This window comes from Zasmidium cellare (genome assembly GCF_010093935.1).
Source record: "Zasmidium cellare ATCC 36951 unplaced genomic scaffold M409scaffold_4, whole genome shotgun sequence".
NCBI classification, from domain to species: domain Eukaryota; kingdom Fungi; phylum Ascomycota; class Dothideomycetes; order Mycosphaerellales; family Mycosphaerellaceae; genus Zasmidium; species Zasmidium cellare.
In genome coordinates this window covers 536,450-553,068 of record NW_022986948.1, presented here as the reverse complement: position 1 = coordinate 553,068, position 16,619 = coordinate 536,450, and the positions used below count along the sequence as shown (strand labels likewise).

At 52.7% G+C, this 16,619-nt stretch overlaps 10 protein-coding genes across 10 annotated transcripts; 6 read left to right on the top strand and 4 right to left on the bottom strand.

Annotated features, from left to right (window-relative positions):
* Positions 1–166: 166 nt before the first annotated feature.
* Positions 167–1,012, top strand: M409DRAFT_50459 (uncharacterized protein; the record flags this gene model as incomplete). Its single annotated transcript, XM_033811541.1, has 1 exon — positions 167–1,012. The coding sequence occupies one exon, from the start codon at positions 167–169 to the stop codon at positions 1,010–1,012; it is 846 nt and encodes a 281-aa protein (XP_033672715.1).
* A 625-nt stretch (positions 1,013–1,637) lies between these two features.
* Positions 1,638–2,368, top strand: M409DRAFT_18058 (uncharacterized protein; the record flags this gene model as incomplete). Its single annotated transcript, XM_033804339.1, has 2 exons — positions 1,638–2,106; positions 2,157–2,368. The coding sequence occupies 2 exons, from the start codon at positions 1,638–1,640 to the stop codon at positions 2,366–2,368; spliced, it is 681 nt and encodes a 226-aa protein (XP_033672714.1).
* Positions 2,369–4,077: 1,709 nt separating this feature from the next.
* On the bottom strand, positions 4,078–5,610 carry M409DRAFT_63385 (uncharacterized protein; the record flags this gene model as incomplete). Its single annotated transcript, XM_033815577.1, has 1 exon — positions 4,078–5,610. One exon carries the CDS (start codon positions 5,608–5,610, stop codon positions 4,078–4,080), a length of 1,533 nt encoding a protein of 510 aa, XP_033672713.1.
* A 444-nt stretch (positions 5,611–6,054) lies between these two features.
* On the top strand, positions 6,055–6,764 carry M409DRAFT_18056 (uncharacterized protein; the record flags this gene model as incomplete). Its single annotated transcript, XM_033804338.1, has 2 exons — positions 6,055–6,481; positions 6,532–6,764. 2 exons carry the CDS (start codon positions 6,055–6,057, stop codon positions 6,762–6,764), a joined length of 660 nt encoding a protein of 219 aa, XP_033672712.1.
* Positions 6,765–6,824: 60 nt separating this feature from the next.
* M409DRAFT_63384 (uncharacterized protein) lies at positions 6,825–7,451 on the bottom strand (the record flags this gene model as incomplete). Its single annotated transcript, XM_033815576.1, has 2 exons — positions 6,825–7,010; positions 7,059–7,451. 2 exons carry the CDS (start codon positions 7,449–7,451, stop codon positions 6,825–6,827), a joined length of 579 nt encoding a protein of 192 aa, XP_033672711.1.
* A 1,112-nt stretch (positions 7,452–8,563) lies between these two features.
* On the top strand, positions 8,564–10,575 carry M409DRAFT_18054 (uncharacterized protein; the record flags this gene model as incomplete). Its single annotated transcript, XM_033804337.1, has 7 exons — positions 8,564–8,768; positions 8,831–9,230; positions 9,282–9,343; positions 9,394–9,432; positions 9,483–9,613; positions 9,663–9,731; positions 9,787–10,575. 7 exons carry the CDS (start codon positions 8,564–8,566, stop codon positions 10,573–10,575), a joined length of 1,695 nt encoding a protein of 564 aa, XP_033672710.1.
* A 329-nt stretch (positions 10,576–10,904) lies between these two features.
* M409DRAFT_50454 (uncharacterized protein) lies at positions 10,905–11,478 on the top strand (the record flags this gene model as incomplete). Its single annotated transcript, XM_033811540.1, has 2 exons — positions 10,905–11,070; positions 11,135–11,478. The coding sequence occupies 2 exons, from the start codon at positions 10,905–10,907 to the stop codon at positions 11,476–11,478; spliced, it is 510 nt and encodes a 169-aa protein (XP_033672709.1).
* Positions 11,479–12,111: 633 nt separating this feature from the next.
* M409DRAFT_18052 (uncharacterized protein) lies at positions 12,112–12,705 on the top strand (the record flags this gene model as incomplete). The annotated part of the gene is made up of 2 exons (XM_033804336.1): positions 12,112–12,359; positions 12,417–12,705. The coding sequence occupies 2 exons, from the start codon at positions 12,112–12,114 to the stop codon at positions 12,703–12,705; spliced, it is 537 nt and encodes a 178-aa protein (XP_033672708.1).
* Positions 12,706–13,067: 362 nt separating this feature from the next.
* M409DRAFT_63381 (uncharacterized protein) lies at positions 13,068–14,999 on the bottom strand (the record flags this gene model as incomplete). The annotated part of the gene is made up of 5 exons (XM_033815575.1): positions 13,068–14,001; positions 14,056–14,113; positions 14,170–14,242; positions 14,383–14,860; positions 14,965–14,999. 5 exons carry the CDS (start codon positions 14,997–14,999, stop codon positions 13,068–13,070), a joined length of 1,578 nt encoding a protein of 525 aa, XP_033672707.1.
* Positions 15,000–15,465: 466 nt separating this feature from the next.
* Positions 15,466–16,586, bottom strand: M409DRAFT_18050 (uncharacterized protein; the record flags this gene model as incomplete). Its single annotated transcript, XM_033804335.1, has 2 exons — positions 15,466–16,201; positions 16,255–16,586. The coding sequence occupies 2 exons, from the start codon at positions 16,584–16,586 to the stop codon at positions 15,466–15,468; spliced, it is 1,068 nt and encodes a 355-aa protein (XP_033672706.1).
* Positions 16,587–16,619: the final 33 nt, after the last annotated feature.

Below are 16,619 nucleotides of genomic sequence, written 5' to 3'. Positions count from 1 at the left end.
CGCATGTCGCACCCAGCACCAACAATCACAAGCCCCCTGCAGTCGGACATATAGTCCTCGCCCGTCTCTTGGCTCGGAACTCTTCGCTGAATCCTCTGGGCCTCGATCCCCCCATTCATTCCTCGACATCCAGCGAACATCCAACGAGTCACTCGCCCGCGCTATCATGTCGCTCAACGCACAACTAGCTGCTTTTAAGAAAGAGCAGGCCACGGTCGCTTCTCGCAATGTCGCCTACTCTCGACCAGCGTCCAGCACTCCCGCCCGTACCTCCACCCCCCAACCCACCGCATCGAACGACACCGCGAAGCGCACGCACGGAGACGCATTCAGCCAAGGCGCGGCTCCCGCTGGTAGGAGCGAGATGCTTTCGCAGGTCAACTTTGCCCGTGGCAGGCTGAAGGAGAAGATCACGGAAACGAAGTCATTTGACGAAATCATATCCTTCCTGTCCCTACCCAACGACGCCAAAAAGAGCATTCCGCTGATCAAAGAGGCGCTCAAGGGTGATCAATATATCGAGTGGATACCTGCAACGACGACAACCAAGGAGACGTTCAAGTACAGGCCAATTCATCCCGTGTCGAATGCCGAGGAGCTGAAAGACTACCTTGCGAAACGGACCTCTGCTCAGGGAATTTTAGTCAAAGAACTCAAAGATGGCTGGCCAGACTGCGTTGCTACTATCGACGAGCTGGAGAAGGAGCGCTTTGTTTTGGTGACGCGCAACAAGAAAGACAACTCCCCGAAGATGGTTTATCCGGACTCTCCGCTATTCCATCTCAAAGTCGACCAGGACTTCAAGGACTACTGGTTAAAGACGAAAGTGCCGACTACAGATATCGAAATTCGAAACGAGCTCGAGAAGGCCGGCATCACACCCACCAGTCAAGTGAAGGAGAACACCAAGGGTAACATGAAGAAGGGTCCTCGCAAGCGGCCAAATCGCAGGGGCGGCAAGACCACGAACCAGCACATGGCTGGAATTCTCAAGGACTACTCGAAGAGATGAAGCATCCTCGACATGGTTTTGGTACGACTATAAAAGCGTCATTTGCAGCCCACAGAAGAGGCCCGGTCACAGAAATCAGCAAACGATCAGTGCCTGACAGATTTGCATTCCCATAATGGCATAAAACTACCAGCTTCGCGAGATCATGGCATTCCGGCGGCTTTGAAGCTCGAGGTAAACCATTCCGGCGTTCAGCAAGTAGCGTTGTCGCAGCAGCCAAGCCATGCTAGGCAGTACTGAGCAGTTGAAATAGAGGACACAATGCTCGATCATGGCTCCTCGAAGATGCATAAAGTGCTCCCTGGTAGTTCGCGAAGATGTGCCAGCGCGGTGGATTCAGTGGAGCGAAGGGTGCTGGGCTGGGTCCTTCAGTTGCACACACTCTTTAGTACATTCAGAGGGCTCAATGTATTGAAGGCTCAACGAGCATCCTTTCAGGCAACATCAAGGCTTTCCATGATTGTCGTAGACTTCCCAGAGATGTAACGTGACGAGCGCCTTCTTCCCGCGTGCCCCGCGCTAGTGGCTAGTGCCTTGCTCCCAAGTCGCATGTGATTACAGGTCCATCCTTCTTCTCTTTTCAAACAACCCGTCCTGTCTTCCACTCACCACAACATCACCAAACATGGCGTCCGACACCTCCATCCGCGAGGATCTCCTCTCGCGCCTCGCAGACCAACCACGCTACATCATGACCGGCATGATCAAAATCTCGAACCCTGCCACTTCCTCGACCATCGCCCGCACCTCAGATCCCTCCAGTTCTCTAGGAAGACTCGATGTGCTTCCACTCGAAATACTGCACTACACTTTCTCGATGCTGGACCTCAGGACACTGTCGAGCATCTCGCAGACCTGTCTTCGTGGGCGAGGAGTCATCAAGTCGATGCCGGAATATCGCGACCTCATTCGCTACGCACCAAGCACCATGACGGCTTTGGGCTTGACCAGACTCATCGAGTACCATTCGGCCTACGACCTTCACACCCCGCTTTTGGCCAGCGAATGCGCCTCCTGCGGGGAGTTTGGGCCCTTCCTGTTCCTTCTCGCTTGCGAGAGATGCTGCTATGGATGTCTTTGGAGCAACAAGCCTTGTGGGTTGTTCCCATCGCACTAGCGAGAGACTGCTTCGAACTATCGGCAGCGTCGGTCAAGAAGCTGCCCACGATGCGCAGTCTTCCTGGCACGTACTGGGCCCGTCACGAAATCACGCGCATACGACGACTTCGTCTTGTAAGCGTCAAAGCCGCAAAGGAACTTGCTCTGGGCGAAGGAAAGACTGTGAGAGCTCTGACACAGAATCTGGAAGACAAGAGAGCCGGTGGAGGCTTAAAGGACTACTACATGCGTGCATGATTGCAAAATGCACCGCTCGTACCACCTGGCCAAGCCATTATCGAGAAGCGACTAGGTGTTCCCTGTATACCTAACGACAAAATTTGTGGCATGGCATCGGTCCCGTTTTCGTCGCTTCTGGTCCGTGGTCAACCGGAGATGGGCCTTTGGTGCCTTGGCTGCGCAAAAGTTCAGAGGGAATACTCTAGTCTCAGACGATACAAGGTATCGGTTGACCTAGAAGCTCGTGGGTACCATGCATCAAACGCACTTTACAATATGACACAGATCGCAAGATCGGAGGCCGAGTTCTTCGAGCATATTGCGATATGCGAGGGGGCCAAGGAGCTGGTACCGGATCTGGAAGAGAAGCTGAGACAGAGACAGATGACGCTTGTATAGTCTAGTGTAACACTCTCACAAATGAAGATCAAGGTTCGAAATCATCGTTCACGCCCCATGTCAAACTCCAGACCATCGCCATGATCGCCTGGGCGCCGCCCATCTCCAGCAGACTTGTGGGCGGTCTCTGCTTGCAGATCTCGAGAAGTTGGAAGGAAGACACGCTTCCATTGAATTCTTGCAAAGCTGTGGAGATACTCTTCACCAGAGACTCATTAATTTCGAGCATGTGGAGGACTTCGATGAAGACACAGCTCGAAGACAGCTACATACCGACTCGAGTCTCGGGTGGTGTTTCGAGTAGGCTTCGCGTTGAGAGTTAGGAGTGGGCTGGCATCGAGTCCTCCGCGAGTAGAAAACTTCGAGAATAGAGACTGAAGGTGAGTAGCAAGACACCAATTGCTGGTGTTACATAGGTCACTTTCAGAAGGAGTAATATATCTCTCCTTGCAGACTTATATGCGAAGTAGGGGTATCGTTTTCATGCAAAGCCGTCTTGTGATCCCATGTGCGGGTGTTTTTTTTGTCAACCGTCAGTTAACAACTGATATATTCAGTTAAGGAGGACTTGGGATTAGCTACATGCTGCAGCCCAAATAATCTGTGACAGCTTCGTGCAAGACGAGGCTCAAGTGAATGTCGATTGATTCAAGATATGGAATGCTTGCGGCCTGTCAAAAAAAAAAAGGCTCAAGCACATTCGGGGAGCTGTGGAATAGGAAAGCGCTTTAAAGAAGTAAGCACATAAATTTTTATGAGTTTCGTGTCGTGAAATGTCGTGTTTGAAGATCGAAGGGCAAAGGTGAGGTCAAGATTCACCCTTGCTAGCGCGAACTTAGGGCTCCACTTTCACAAGTTCACATGCCCAAGCACATCTTCCGTGCTACAAAAGTTCGAGCCTTATATTGTAGCTCCATGCGAAGAGAACTCAAGAATGCTGGGAGCAGATATCATCGTTCAGAGCCACGCGTTGCTTCGAATTTTAGAGACTAGGCGTGAGTCGAAAGCAGCAATCGACCAGTCTTATACAAGCTTCGCACATTCTCTCTATCATCTATTTAACAAAGCTGTGCAGATATTCGGGACGCCGAGTAAAGCGGTTCAATTACGGCTGAGAGGGCTGTGCATCCGATCAGACACCGCCTGAGGACGTATGAAGACGAACAGTGGCCCGAGGAGGGTAAGTGTTGTGACCGATTGGAGGACAAGACTGTTGATGAGAGAATATGGCTTTTTGCATGTCGTTTCATTCCGCTGTGAGGGTATTCTGCGCTGAATAGTATGCTGGTAATATCGGTATGTAATGCAAACTTTTGTTTGATGTCAGTTTAGTCCATTTCCTCAACCTCCACAACTTTGTCCTTGCCAGGCATCTGGTGCGTGCGCTCAATCTCTTCAATCTGCTTCTTGCCCTCATCGGTCGTGCCGTCGATCACGCCTTCTTCCAGACTGAGCATTCCGCCATCTCCAAGTTGTTCAACAATCTGCTCAGCTTCGTCAACGCTCATCTTACCCAGTACCTCGTTGACCTTGTCCAGGCTGCCACTTTCGAGAGCTCTCTGCAAGCCAGGCGGGAAGGTGTCGAAGATCTGTCTGCTGGCCCTCTCGTCATCTGATTGACATTGATCGAGAGGCGGAGGAGTGACGATGTTAATGGTCGTGTTCGGATCGACGGCATGCAGCTGAATCTGCTCCTTATCGCCACTCTCCTCCTGTGCCTCTCTGGAAAGTTCCGCCGTCCTCGTCCGTATCCGATCGTAGGTGGAATTCACATCGTCCAGGAAGAGCTTGCGGGCTTGGTGATTGGGCGTCTGCACCCTCTGGAAGAAGAGACCAACGCCGTCCTTCCCAAGCTGACGACAGTATTGCAACAACAGTGCTTGATGCACACATTGCCGAGCGTATTCCGTCTCCTTCTTGGTCTTCGCCTTCATCTGCGCGTTGAAAGCTTCAGCCAACAGACCATCGGTCTCTCGCTCAGAAAGAATTTCGGGGTGTTGACCGATGAACTGCAGGCTGGTTCTGTAGTCTCCAAACGCAATCCTGCCGAAAGCTTTTCCGGTCGCAGAAGCCTCCATATCTTCATCATCCTCGCCGGGTGCTGGGTCCAAAGCGTCGTCTTCGATGTCTGCCTCAGATCCTGGAGTCGGACCTCCAATCTGCTCGACCGATGACGCATTGAGCAATTCGGGTTGAGTCGTTTTGCCCTTCTTAGTAGCGGCTGCCTCTGGCTGTACAGCTTTGGCCTTGCTCACGTGCGACGTGTCGAAACCGGTGTGTATCGATTCGCTCGTGATCTTGCTGCCCTCTTCCTTCTCCAACCTCGTGAGCTCGACGCTGAGATCCTTCTGCAGCTGCTTCACTTTCTGGTTGTGACTCTCGACTTCCCTGATGTACGCCGTGTAGCGTGCTGGGCCTTCGGCATGTGTTTTCTCGACCTGCTCTTTGACCTGATCCACAAGTGCACCCATCATCTTGCTATAGCTTGGCTGCTGCTCTTTCGAATGTACACCTGGAGGTGCGCCCGGTGGCTGGTCCTCTCCAAGGCTCGTGTTGCCTGCCACATCCGATAGACAATCGAACACCACCTCGTCGATGCTGTCGGCATCTTTCTTACCCTCAATCTCGGTCTTGTGGATGTCCAAAGCTTTCAGCAAAGCATCGATTCGCGACAGAAGCCCGTCGTTCACCACCCGCTCGTACTGCAGTGTCGTGATCCGGTGCTTCCTGTCCAGGCGTTGTTGGTGGATCTGATTCTGTTTGGCTCGGATGAAGGAGCGTTTGTCGACATTTGGGTGTACTTCGATGTCGCTGTCGTCACTCAGTTCGAGCGCGTCCCATTTGCTGTAGTCCACAGGCATTCTGCCGAAGTTGAAATGAAGAGATCTGCCCGAAAACTCCGGTTGTGTTGTTTGTTGATATCTTTCTTCAGGCCGTACCTTCTCGAAACTCAAGCTCTTGCCCCACTGTCCGTGCGGTCGCCACACCTTCCTCGAGAGACGAGATCATTCACCTACACCCCCACCTATGTGGCAGGTGCCGTTCAGCGTCGATTCAGACTATATATATTTACACGACACACGGAGAGAGTGTACCTGTCTGAGATTAGGATCATATATGCCATGTAAAGAGTTCGCAAATACATGTATCATACTGTCTTGAACTGAACTAGGCTAACGATCGATTAAATTGGTAGCGCTTGCGAAGGATCACGCTGCGTATAATAGTTTCCCAGAAGTCTTTAAAACTGGTAGCTACATTCATTCAGTCACGAGCCCCCATATCAAATACCGTCTATTGCAGATATGAAGCTCGTTCTGCAACCCGCACTTCCTCAAGATCTCGAACAAGCAAAATCAATCTATGGCACCGACAGAGGCGATCTGGTAGCGCCAGCACACTTAGCCTTCTGGCATGTCGACAACAACGAAGATGCGAAGAAGAGAGCCGAGTGGTCCCTTCAACAACAGAAGGACCAACTGGAGAACGACCCGTTCGTGCGCTTTGTCAAGGTCGTGGACGAAGAGAGAGACAACGAAATCATCGCCATGGGCAGATGGCATGACTTTCCCAATGGTAACGAGCAAGTTGGCGACTTAGAGTATTCGGGCTCGAAGAGTCGAGACGATCCAACGGCGTGGCCTGATGGTTTTCCGAAGGAAGCATATTTGAAGTTTTACGATGAGTGTTTGGCTGCGCGGAAGGAGTGGCAGGGCAATGTGCACTGTTGGAGTAGGCGTCGAGTTCCGTGTCAGTCTGGTTAGAAGCTGACTTTGTCGTAGTCTTGTTCAGCATCGTCACTCGAGAACCACTTCGCAAGCACGGCGCTGGCTCGATGATCGTCAAATGGGGCGTTGAGCAAGCACACACAGCTGGCGCGGTGGCCTTTCTAGAGGCTTTCCCCGAAGCGAAGAGCCTCTACGAGAAACATGGATTCAAGGAAGTTGGAAGACAATCCTTTGACCTTGGCGCTGGAGCGACCGTGGAGGTGAGCCGGATGCGAGCTGATCCCTAACGAACAGGAGATCAATTGGAACGTCCAAATGTCAATCCTGCATTCTCATTCATCAGCCGGCTACTTGATATCGCTGCTCTGCACAATAGTGGCAAAAGCATCGCCAAGCTCATGCATGACCATCTTCGTGACTTCGGCGCCCGAGGCACCCGGGATGTCTCTGTCACCAACAGCGTCTTCGGCAATGATAACATCATAGCCCAGACGTGCTCCGTCTCGGGCAGTCGTCGACACGCAAACGTGTGCCTGGTAGTTCGTCAGTCAAGGAAATACATCGTGTGCCAACCTTCTCACCATGTAACCTGTCAAGACAATCTTCAATCCGCCAACACCTCGCAGGTAGTCATGAAGTGTGGTATCCGCGAACGATGATGGATGGATCTTCTCAATAACCTTCTCGCCATCTTTTGGAGTGAGCTCGTCGAACTCCTCTGCCAACTTCGTGTTTGGTGTGAAGACTGGCGCGCCCTCGGGTACGGTATGCTTAACGTGTACGATCTTCCCTCCGGCGTCTCGGTACTTGTTCAAGAGACCTGCGATGGCCTTGCGTGTTTCGGGGGCATTCGTAACCTTCAGCTTGCCTTCGGCATATTCGTTCTGCGCGTCGATGATCACTAGAGTCGAGTCGCTTGGCGAGGCAGTCGAGGGGGTCGCCCCAATCATCTCTCGGAAAGATTGAGCTCCCATGGTTGCTGTTGCTGATAAAACTGAAGGAATGATCAAGTCGAGGAATAGAAGAAAAGTATACTTGCGGTTTGTGTTGACCTTGAAGATACTATTCCGAGAACACCTCCTCTCGAACTCTTGGAGCTAGAAGCGTGCGAGCAGGCAGGCCTGCGAGCTTTGCCAAAGAATGACGATGGCGGGGCAGATGGTTTCGATGTGCCGATGCCGTGCGTCGAGGCGACCTCGGGCGACAGCCAAACAATTGTCACTCCCCGTTCGTCCTTTCTTGCTCTTTCATGCAGTCCATATATTCGATATCTTGAGGGGAACATGATGATGTCTGGCGATTCGACGGACGGCGCTCCGCCACAATGGACGCTCTTCGGATAGTCCATATCCCCTTATCGCGAGCTGGTGTTGGCGGCTTGGTATTCTCTGTGTGGTTAACCTCACGTGGCAAGTACACGCACAATGACCAGGATCTGGCGAGATCTAGATGCTGACGAGGGAACAATTATGCGATTCGCGTTGTTGTACCTCCGAGAGTGGATGGGGCATGCGGCGAACGAGTGGAGCGGAGCAATGGCTTGTTGCTTTCACTCACGCGAGGCCCACGTGACTGTGAGGAAGCTTTTGCGCTAGGTGAGTTTCGACTTCCGCATTTCTTCTCGAACGACAAGCCTTCACGTTGTCTTTCTTCTGGCTGCACTTCGTCTCGTCAGAGATATTCAACAGCTACTTCCACTTTCTTCTTTATCTCCATTGTCAAGACTGTCAAAATGCCGCAGCGTCAGCACCTTTCGCGTCGTCGATTCCTTTATCTTTGGAGGCTTGGCCGAAGATAAGGCGCTCATCCTGTCGCCAACCAGCTCCCCTCAGAAGTCTCACAGATGCTGTGATCCCTGCGGCGGAGACTTGTATGGAAGGAGATGCCCGAGTTCTTAGCCACAGCTTGGCCGAGCAGCCAAGAAGTATCACGGTAAGAATGGTGAGCAGTGTCGCAGGAGGATGGTGCTCGAGGTCTTCCTATATCTCTCTTGCGCACGTCCATCTCTCAAGCCAGGTTTTGGCTTGATCTTTTCCACATTTCGTATCCATAGTTGACCCAGGCTTGGATCACCTTTCTAGCGATCATGGCGGCTCCAGCAGATATTGAGAAAAGCCCTCCTGAATATAAACGCGGCTCGTATGAGATAAACCCCACGAATTCACTGGAAGATGCCACCCATTGGCGAAAGAGCAGTGCCGTGGACAGAGATGTTCTTACAGGCGAGATTTTTGACGACCGCTATGAGTCCACTCAGCGAGGCCTGAAGAGCAGGCATGCTCAGATGATCGGTAGGTCGAGGCGCAGAAGCTGTTATAGCACAGAGATGGAGCAATCTACTGACACGATACAGCCCTCGGCGGAACCATTGGTACTGGATTGTTCGTGGGTTCTGGACAGACGCTTGCTCGCGGTGGCCCGGCCTTCATTCTGGGGTCTTACATGTTCATGTCCTTTCTCATCTGGTGCATCGTGACTGGTATGACCGAACTATCAGCATGGATACCCACCAAAGGCTGCTCGATGAATTTGTTCGGCTGGAGATATGTCAGCCGTTCCCTCGGATTTGCCATGGGCTGGCTGTACTTCTACAGTTTGGGAATCTTGGTGCCGTACGAGATCACTGCTGCTGGTCTGGTCATCGAGTATTGGAATGCACCGGTCAACATTGCTGTCTGGATATCGATCATGATTGTCGTGATTGTTGGTCTTAACGCATTGCCAGTAAAGTTCTATGGCGAGACAGAATTCTGGTAAGCAGATTTCAACGTCTAGACGGCAAGGTGCTAACGTATCTTGACCAGGTTCGCTGGACTGAAGGTTATCATGATGATTGGCTTGCTTATTATGTCTGTGGTGCTGTTCTGTGAGTTCTTTCAGAGAGTATGCGAGGCCACTCAACTGATGGTGTTGCAGTCGGAGGTGGCCCTGATAAAGATCGTCTTGGTTTCCGCTGTAAGTATCGCAACCAACAACGTTGACTCGACGTACTGATAAGTCCACAGATTGGAAGAATCCAGGAGCAGCCAATACGTACCTCGCGGATGGCAACACTGGGAGATTTATCGCGCTGCTGTCGACGCTCGTTCTTTCGGCATTTCCATTCTCTTTTGCCCCTGAGCTGCTGGTAGCAACAGTAAGTCACTTTGACTGCCTGACCATCAAACCTATCAACGAAAGGACAGGGCGGTGAAATGGAGTCACCCAGACGTAATTTGCCAACTGCTGGCCGTCGATACATCTGGCGTTTGATCGTAAGTACCGACATGATTCGAATTGCAGTGACCCTTATACTAACTTCCACTTCAGATTTTCTACGTCGGCTCAGTGCTTGCAATCGGCGTCATTTGTCCATCAAATGACCCTGCCCTTACGAGCGGTGGAGCTGGTGCCGGCTCGTCACCTTTCGTGGTCGCCATCAAGAACGCCGGCATTCCAGCACTGGATTCCGTCATCAACGCCGGTATCATTATCAGTGCCTGGAGCTCAGGGAATTCGTTCCTATTCCTCTCCTCCCGATCGCTCTACGCCCTTGCGCTCAGCGGCAACGCTCCGAAGTACTTCAAAGCGTGTACCAAAAGTGGTGTTCCCTACATGGCCGTCATTGCCAGTTCGCTCTTCTGTGCACTGGCCTACCTAAACGTCGCCAACAACAGCGCCGTAGTCTTCAACTGGTTCGTCAACTTGACCAACACCTCCGGATTCATCAGCTGGATCTGCTGCGCCATCGTCTACATTCGATTCCGCAAGGCTTGCAAGGCTCAGGGTATCACCTACTCAATGCTGCCCTACCACTCCAAGATCCAGCCTTTCGGAAGCTGGTTCGCGATGGTCTGCTTCTTCTTTTTGCTCCTTATCAACGGTTTCACAGTCTTCTGGCCTCAGAACTGGTCAGCTTCGGCGTTCTTGACGGCCTACGTGGGGATTCCTCTCTTCTTGGTCTTCTACGTCGGTCACAGAATCTACACCTGGAGCGACCCGTGGGCACATCCTCCTGAGGAAGTTGACCTCCATACTGGTTTGGAAGAGGTCATCGCAGAGGAAACACCCGGAAGAGAATTCAAGGGATGGCGAAAGATCAGGCATATCTGGGAGTAGAAGCAATATATTCGTCTTGCGACGTACCATATATCTATACGACTAGCACTTTCTCACCTAGCAGGCGTGCTTCAGACTCGGCATTCTTATGCCTTTCCTTCCGAATACAATACACCAACTAATCATCCATCCTACAGCTGCCCGAAGCCACAATACCTGTAACTCGCCCCAAGGATCAGCCCCACTTTGGGAAGCCCCTCAATCGACTCCACTATGGCGAGACCGATAACACTCTCACAGACGATCCTTCACTGCAAAGACTGCAGCACAAGATTCTGCAAGTACCGGACTCGGTACTACTACCTCACAATCACAGCAGGACAACAGTCATGGCATCAAGTTCCGATCACGACCACCATCATCATGACCTCGAGCACCCACCACCGGACGACTGGAAGAACTCAGGCGTACGAGTCATACCTTCGGACTCTCTCGATGGCAACACGCCTCAGACGCCTGGTATGGATCGAAAAGCGGCGATCAACTTCGCCAGAGGTGAGCACCTTAAGATACAGATCCTCCATAAAGCTCAGCGATTGACATGTGTCTCGCTTTCTAGTCGGCGCCCAGAAACTCTGGGCCGGCACCGTACACATCCACGCCAACGCCAAAACCGGAGCACATCATCATGGACATCTCGAATCGGTCATCTACGTCTTGAAGGGCAAGGCACGAATGCGATGGGGCGATAAGCTGCAGTTTACCGCAGAGGCTGGACCAGGCGACTTTATCTACGTTCCCCCATGGGTGCCGCACCAGGAGATCAACGCGAGCGAGGACGAGAAGCTGGAGTGTGTTTTGATGAGGTCGGATAGCGAGGCTGTGGCTGTCAATCTGCCGGATGTGGAACCTATCGAGGCGCCCGAGACGGTCAAGTGGATTGATCCGACGCATCCTGAGTAGGCAATGGAGGAGGATGGAGGCCGCGCGGGCTGTTTAGACGGGTCATTGTTTTGTGTTGTCGACGTGGAAAATCGAAGCCGTACTGCTGCTCGCTACGTGGCTAGGGGTCAATGTCAGGTAAGCCTCTTCTGCACCTACGGGAGCTTTGTATTGCAGCAGAAGGTCACATAATGCAACACGTTGTCAAGTCTTCCATCCCGTCCGCGCACGAGCCCCCTCTTATGCATGTAGGTCTCGAGCGCCCACAAGGCTGTGGATTGGTCAAGGACAGCTTGGCGCAAGCCACGACGTGGTCTGACATTTGATGACCCCGAGTGTGATGAGATTGGCTGTAGAGGTCGACGTAGAGAGCTTCAATACTTGATTAACATCAAGCGTGGTGTGAGCATTGGAGCTGAAGTGCTCGGGCTGAAGATACGTATAGCCACCCAAGGCTGGCTGGACGTCGAATGGCCTCAGCTGAGACGTGAGGTTGGATAGCAACGTGAAGTGACGAGGGGGTTGTCGAAGGCATAAGTAGTTCCTCGTTTGTCGCTTCGTAGTCTTCCATTTCGACCAAAATTCTCGCCATTCGATCACTTTCGTAAAAACCACAATACAGTAGTCAGCTCAACCCCAACCACCACCACCAAAATGTCTTACCCAACCCAACCCACCTTCATCCACACCGGCACATGGGACGACAAAACCCGCGCCCACCCCTGCATGGCCTTCATGGAGAGATACACCCGCTCCATAATCGACACCCGTTCCTGGGACACGCCACCGCTCGACTGGCACACGCCGGACTTCGCCTTCCAGAAATCCACGGGGCAAGTCGTCGAGAGCGCCGAGGCGGCGTTTAAGAGCGTCGCGGAGGTCTATGGACCTTTTAGTGAGCAGTGAGCTATCTCTCTCCCCCGTAGAAGACTGGGGGCATTGTTGATGTGGGTTGATAGATGCCATGACCCGAGTTTCCTCATCTGCTGGGAGACGTCCAAGGGTTGGGGGATGTTTGGCATCGCGAGTCTCTGGTGGACGCTCGCCGTGCCGGGGGGTTCTGCTAAAGTGAAGGACACAAACGGTAAGGAGTGGGATGGCGTTGGGCCTGGGGCTTTCAGGTTCGAGTATGTGAAGGATGGTGAGGAGATCAAGTTGGCGAGGACGGAGATTTTCAGTGATCCGAGTCAGGCGTTGGTGGAGATGTTGAAGAGGGGGATGATCAAGGCGGAGGATTTGATGGCGTGAGGGTGTAGTCAGGGGTTGTGGGTGGGGGATATAGGTCTCTTTTTTGTTGATTTGTGCGAAGCGTGACGTTCTCGTGTCTGTATCTTGAGTAGTTGTTAGTGGTTCTCATCGGTATACGAACGAAGATCATGCACAGTTTCTCGAGAGATCCGGAAATTCAGGAGACGATCGGAAAAAAACACTCGATACATTTTTGCTCAAACAACTATGATTACAACGTCAGCCAAACGCATAAAAACACTTTCATCGCGCCATACGTCGATCCGTCCCGTATTCCCTCGTCTGTACAATTTTCTGCCGAATGTGGTATCTTCGTAAACATGTTCGAAAGATCTGTTCATCGTCATCGCTCAACGACACGCTCACTCCGCCGCAGCCTGAGGCTTGGCCAGCTTTTTGGGTGCCTTCTTGACTGGTGCAGCGCCTCCGTTAGGGGTGCCGTTTGCGGTCGGTGGCGTAGGCTTCTTTGGTGGCGCTGCTGGCGCCTTTGCAGGCTGGGCGGGGGCTGCTTTCTTGACTGGTGCCGGGGCCTTCTTTGCTGGTTGTGCAGCCTTCTGTGCGGGCTGAGCAGGTGTACCGCCGCTTTGCACAGCGTTCGCGGGCTTCTTGGCCGGAGGCGTCTTCGATGGGATGGGCTTTTTCTTGGGCTGTGCGGAAGCCGTAGAGCCTGCCTGGGAGGGCGCTGCAGAAGGTCTACGTGCAGGGACCTTCTTCTTGGGTGCGGTCCTCTTGACAGCCTTGGCTGCGTCTTCACTCTCCTCAACCACGAAGCTGGCGTCTGTTGGGTTCTTGTTGTTGATATCGAGAATGTCTTGCGGACAGGCGCTCATGACCACGACAACGTCGCGCTCTGCTCTCAAACGAATGAAGTCGCCCTTCTTCGACTTTGGTGCCTTGAAGCCGAGATCGCCTTCGTCGTCCCAGGGAATGTTCATGAACAGGTTCAGGGGGGCTGGCACATTGTTGATCGTCACATCAGCACCGACGGCCTTGGCCCCCTTCAATCCAGCACGTTCGTTCAACTCCTTCAATGCCAGAACAAGATTCTCTGCGCAAGATCCATGCTCTTCCCACTTCGGAACTCCCAGATTCTTGTATCGCTTCGGATCACAAGCAGCAATGAGAGTATCGTGAACGCCAGGCGAAGAGTCCTCCACAACCGTGAGAATCGGCTCACGCACATTAGACACCAGCGTATCGTTAACCTTTGGCGAGAGATGAAGCGTAGCAGCGCGAGTGTGGGTCATGCTCATGAACTCCATCGAAGCTGCATCGGCCGCATTCTTCGCGTTCCATCTAGCAAGCTGGAATTAGTAGTGTCCGAGTATATTCGTAATTCAAAGAGCATACGCGTTGTAGCCGGCATAAAGACTTCCACCGTATCCAGATCCAGTCACAGCTGCCATGCCTGTGTAAGCAGAGTTAGTGTACGAGTCCTCGTACAGCGAACGTTACCTTTCACACCTGCTGCTCCCACTGGTGTCTTTGAGAAGTCCTGGAGTTGTTCAAGATAGGACTTGCTCGTGTCTCTTTGGTGCTGTGAGAATCGTCAGTAAACGGTCATAGTTGTGAGCGGCGTTGTTGCGCCCCGGCCAGCCGCACGGGAAATCTTGTCTGTGGTTTTTGTTTTTTGAGGTTTGGGGGCCCGGGGGGCGGGGGGCCTGGCTTGACACTCACTTGCGATGCAAATTGGGACACTGTGTCCGTTGCTTGCTTGGGGATATACGAGCTAAAACCCTGGCCAACTGCGAAATAGCTGCTCCATGTGCGGCTGTTCTTCTGCTGTTCAGTCTCGCCCTTCTTACCACCATCACCCTTGTCATCCCCCTTCTTCCCTCCCAGCCCAAGGGTCGGGACATACGACGTCGCGTACGAGGTCCATGTCTTCTTTTGCGTCTCGTCAGTAGCCTCGTCACCCTTAGCTTGAGCCTCTTGCGTAGCCTTCTCAGCGTCCTCTTGACTCGGTAGCTCGCCGGACTTCTTGACCTGTGTAGGGGAGAGTTTCTTCGCCTGCTGGCCCTTCTGCTCTTCTTTCTTCTGCTCCTGCTCCTCGCCGCCGCCGCCGCTCGGTTTGGGTTCAGGCTTTGGTAAGGCAAAGGCCCAGGTGTCGATGACCTGGGTTCCTGAGGTGTTGATGATCTTGATCACGGAGCCGCTGGGCACGAAAGTCGCAACGCCATGGCGGTGGGGATGTCAGCATATTGTTTATCAAAGGAAGTGAAGTGCTAGATCCATAGCCTGGGTCCTTAAGGTACTCACCGGGCTTCGATAGTCTGGAGATCCTGGGCACCCATCGCGCGACGCCGACCTTGATGGAACTACCAAATAGTAGCACAACTCAAATAACACGAAACAATGAATATAGCACAAGAATTCTCTCTTTCACAGTGTGATCTAGCAGTGTTTGAAGGAGGCAGGTAGAGACTTGAGAGAATGCGACGTGGAAAAGTGGCTGAAGACACCCAAGACCAGATGATCCCTCGCCAACTCACGCGTCACAGAAGCGATCGAGTTGGATCGGGGGGCTTGCACCAGGTCGCAAAGAAGGTTTTGATATTATATCACATTGCATAAAGCTCAGCCCAAGCTGTGGCTGGAGCTTCGGACTAGTCCTCCGAACGCATTCGACTATTTGGTCTGGCGTCCTTGCATCAATCTTGTTTTTGAGTTCTCGTGGCCAATTAGTAGGTCGTCGTCATGTCTTGTTCTTCTCTGCTCTGTACAGATGCTCTTAGTTGTTGTGCTATGCCATACCATCATTCAAAAATCGTCAGTCGCTTCAACCGTTCCGCAGCCCGTCTGGACCAGGAATCCCGATCCCGGTTCTAGAGATTGTCCACCATCCGAGTACTGGAAACCAATGCCACACGATGACGGCGTGGTGTACCACAAGAAGCAGTTCTTCGCATCGGTGTCATCTTCTGATGCCGCACACTCATCATCGTTCACACAAAGCTGGCAGCATGCACTGGCGTCGCTTCCTGGTGCCAGTCCATATGTGCTGCCCGAGTGCGACCCTGTCTGGCCAATTCCGTAACCGTTAACCTCTCCGACCAAGTTGGTGGGCGCACATTTGATGTGTTGGGTGGTCGTACTTGATGCTGCCGTGACAGTGCAAGTTCCAGCGCTGGTGGCGTTGCCCGCTCCTGCGGTGATGGTAGTGGTGATCGAAACCGTCGATGTGGGAGCAGACACTGCCTTGATTGCTGGTGTAACATAGACCGTGGGCGTACTGGCTGTCACAATGACCGTCGTTGGCTCCTCTTGTATTGTGGAAGTGCTCAACACATAGGTCGTAACCTCATCGAAGCAGTCGATTGCAACAGCCTTTCGTCCTGCGTTGACTGCTTTTTGGCCGACGTAGTGGAACAAGTTGGCCTTGAAGGCACTGCGGCGTTGCTTCGCGATCGGGTACCTGCGATCAAGTGGACTTGCTGTACGTTTCGCGGCAGTGCCATTGTACGTGCCCGTGTAGACTGTGGTCTTGCCGACTCTCCTACAAGAGATCAGTATCGGTTCGATCGTTCGTGAGAGAATGCGATCGCTTACAGGGTGGTGGTAGTCGAGCAATCTGCGCGCTTCGCAGGCTTCGTTACGAGCGTTGGCTCATAGATAAAAGAACCATTCGCCGTAGCAGTGACCGGATCTGGCGTGATAGTTGTAGTCACCGTCAATTCCGTCCCACAGGTTGTAATGACCGAGCTGACGGTCTGCGAGGAGCATTTCGTCCGCGTAGGTAGAGATGAGGGCTGGTTGTGCGCTGGTCGGTACTTGGTGATGCAGGTCTGAGTGCTTGCAACAGATGTCGAAACGTCTGATCCATTAGAAGCGGCATAGGCTAGAGCAGCTAGGACAGCAGGAATAGTGAACGCGATGCGCATCTTGTCGATAGTGGAAAGCGGATAGGAAGTTGA